General features: G+C 47.6%; 1 protein-coding gene across 1 annotated transcript in view; it reads right to left on the bottom strand.

The window, feature by feature from the left end:
- The window catches only part of LOC105005310 (kinesin-like protein KIF6), a gene marked incomplete at its 3' end in the record, with an annotated part of 93,640 nt that extends 90,938 nt beyond the window's left edge, over positions 1–2,702 (bottom strand). The window contains exon 1 of the mRNA XM_010863258.1: positions 2,559–2,702. Coding sequence (XP_010861560.1) covers positions 2,559–2,624 — 66 coding nt within the window. The remainder of the gene's footprint in view (positions 1–2,558) is intronic.
- Positions 2,703–2,830: the final 128 nt, after the last annotated feature.

The raw sequence follows: 2,830 nt of genomic DNA, 5'->3' as shown, positions 1-2,830 counted from the left end.
TGTCCATCACCAACTCCTGGAGTTCACCCAGACTCACGTCCATCAAGTCAGTGATGCCATCCAGCCATCTCATCCTCTGTCGTCCCCTTCTCCTCCTGCCCCCAATCCCTCCCAGCATCAGAGTCTTTTCCAATGAGGAAGGGTAGGGATACACTAATTCAAAACTTGTTCATCTGTGTTCTCTGCTTTTTCTGTACATGGCATAATGTTGCAACTCAGTAAGAATCTGGCATTATTAAAGCACAATATGATACCTAAAAATATTTCCTGGAGTAGCAAACAAGACACTCCATAGAATCTCACAGAAGAAATGCAAAAGAAGGCACATTTTAAAAATACAAACATTGCACTTTAAGAAGTTCAAATTCAATCCAACGTTCTCTATCAACCCACCCCCCCTCCAAGCCCCACCTCTATCCATCCTGTCACACGATCACATCCAAGCACCTGTTTCTGACTGCTGAGTCAATATAGACAGGTTCAGTATTTTTAGCTAAGAATCTGGGGGTGAGGGTGGGGGAAAGTATGGGTGTGGGGGCAATTTTTATACGTGATGTACTTTAAAAACCTTGTAAGTGAATGTAAGAGGAGAAAAAATGGGAAGGTACTCAATGGTTGCTTTCCATACTCTATATTCCTTAAATTTTTTAAATGCCACACTTAGAGTGTTTTCATGCATCTTTTCCTAACTGTATTCCATGAATGAAAAGACTGAAGATGAAAACAATGACAAGACACTATATTCCCCTTGTTTTAAATATATAAATTTACATGAGGCAAATCCTAAATTATAAGCTGCTATGATGACAGAGGATGAGATGGCTGGATGGCATCACTGACTCGATGAACGTGAGTGTCAGTGAACTCCGGGGGTTGGTGATGGACAGGGAGGCCTGGCGTGCTGCGATTCATGGGGTCGCAAAGAGTCGGACACGACTGAGCGACTGATCTGATCTGATCTGATGATGTTACATGGACTTCCCTTGTGGCTCCGCTGGTAAAAATTCCGCCTGCAATGCGGGAGACCTGGGTTTGATCCCTGGGTTGGGACGATCCCCTAGAGAAGGGAAAAGCTACCCATTCCAGTATTCTTTCCTGGAGAATTCCATGGACGCTATAGTCCATGCGGTAGCAAAGAGTCAGATGTGACTGAGCGACTTTCACTTCACATGATGTTACATGGGCTTCCCAGGTGGCTCAGTGGTAAAGAATCCACCTGCCAATGCAGGAGACAGAGATACTAGTTTGATCCCTGGGTCAGGAAGATCCCCTGGAGAAGGAAATAGCAACACACTCCGATATTCGTGTCTAGGCAATCCCATGGAGAGAAGAGCCTGGTGGGCTACAGTCCATGGGGTCACAAAAGAGTCTGACACAACTTAATGACTAGACAACAGCAAATGTTGTTACATATATACATATACTCTTTGTAGATATGAAGTAGAGATAAAATATTATTAAAAATATACCCATTCCAGAGACTCATGAATATGACTCAGATGGCCCTTGCCAATATCCTTATTTTCTGAGGCAGAAAGGTTTTGTCCCAAAAGCTTTGGAATAAAAAAATCCTTAATTAAAATCACAGTTCTGCCACTCACCAGGTGGCTGGCTGAGCCAAATTATTTAACCTGTCCGAGACTCAGCTTCCTCATCTATAAAATGAGGAAAACAGCAGCCTTGCAGGGTTTTCATGAGACTCGAGGATAATGCAGACAAAGAATCTAAGTGGTAAGAATGACTATGCTCCTTCCCAAGGAAAGAAAACAATGTTTTGAAACATCTGAGGAGCATTCAAAGTATTTCCGCTCAGAGTAGGATCATGCCTTAGCCTTCTTTGCACAGTTCTGAGCGTAGCATCCTAGAGGAAACGCCTAGTAAATGCTCAGGTAATGTTTTCAGAATAAAAGGTATGTATATTGTTTGTGTAAGTTGCATAAATACCTGTTTACATCTGCAACGAGTGTATGTCAACGTTTACGTTCAGAATGACAATATAGTCAAAAAACTCTAAGGGCCCACTGCGTAAGAACCACCGGGTAGGCTTTGTGTGTCTCTATCTGTATCTATCATCCGTATCATCTTAGAGCGTGTAGACACGTATCTCTGGCTTGCACATTTTGCCCGAGGATGAAACAGAAGTTTGAATGCACCTGGGTGGGCAGACCTGTGTGACTGTTCTCGAGAAAAGTGCAATAAGGGCGCACAGCTAAGGCTAGTCTATGATCACGCATACACGCAGACGTACATGTGTGTGCACGGGTCTGCAGCTGCGTGAACACGTGTGTCCCGGAGTACACAGGTGGTTCTGTGCAGGTTAATCGGGGCCCGCAGGTCTGTGTCGGTGGAAATGGACTGGGTGTCTGTCCGAGCCCCCTGACAGCAATGTGTTGGCGTCTATGGGCTGTTCGGGTGCCAGAACAGAGTGTGCTGGACGTCTGGCCGTATCCCGCGCCGGGAGCCGAACCCCTCACCCGGGCCGGGGACCCTCGCGTGCCGCCCCTCCCCCGGCCTGAGAGGCCCCGCCGCGCCGGCGCCCGTGCTGCTCCGACCCGTACCCCTTGTTGCTGCTTCCGGACAGTGGGCTTCACCCTGGCGAAAATTTGGATCGTCTGCTTCACCATCTCCTCCTCGGCTCTTGCACTGACCCTTGACCTCTCTCGGGCACTGGCTCCCAAAACTTCTGACTCCAGCCGCCTCAGGCAAGCCGTAGCCTTGGCAACAGTAACTAGGGACACTACCCATGGAGCACCGCGCCAACCAGGACCGCCTCCTCTCCCTAATTGGTTGCTGACAAGTGGGAAGGCCCGGAGGGAGGGGTTGAGGGCGG

This window comes from Bison bison, unplaced genomic scaffold (genome assembly GCF_000754665.1).
Source record: "Bison bison bison isolate TAMUID 2011002044 unplaced genomic scaffold, Bison_UMD1.0 scf7180017864487, whole genome shotgun sequence".
Taxonomy (NCBI): Eukaryota; Metazoa; Chordata; class Mammalia; order Artiodactyla; family Bovidae; genus Bison; species Bison bison.
This window is presented reverse-complemented; position numbering and strand designations above follow the sequence as displayed.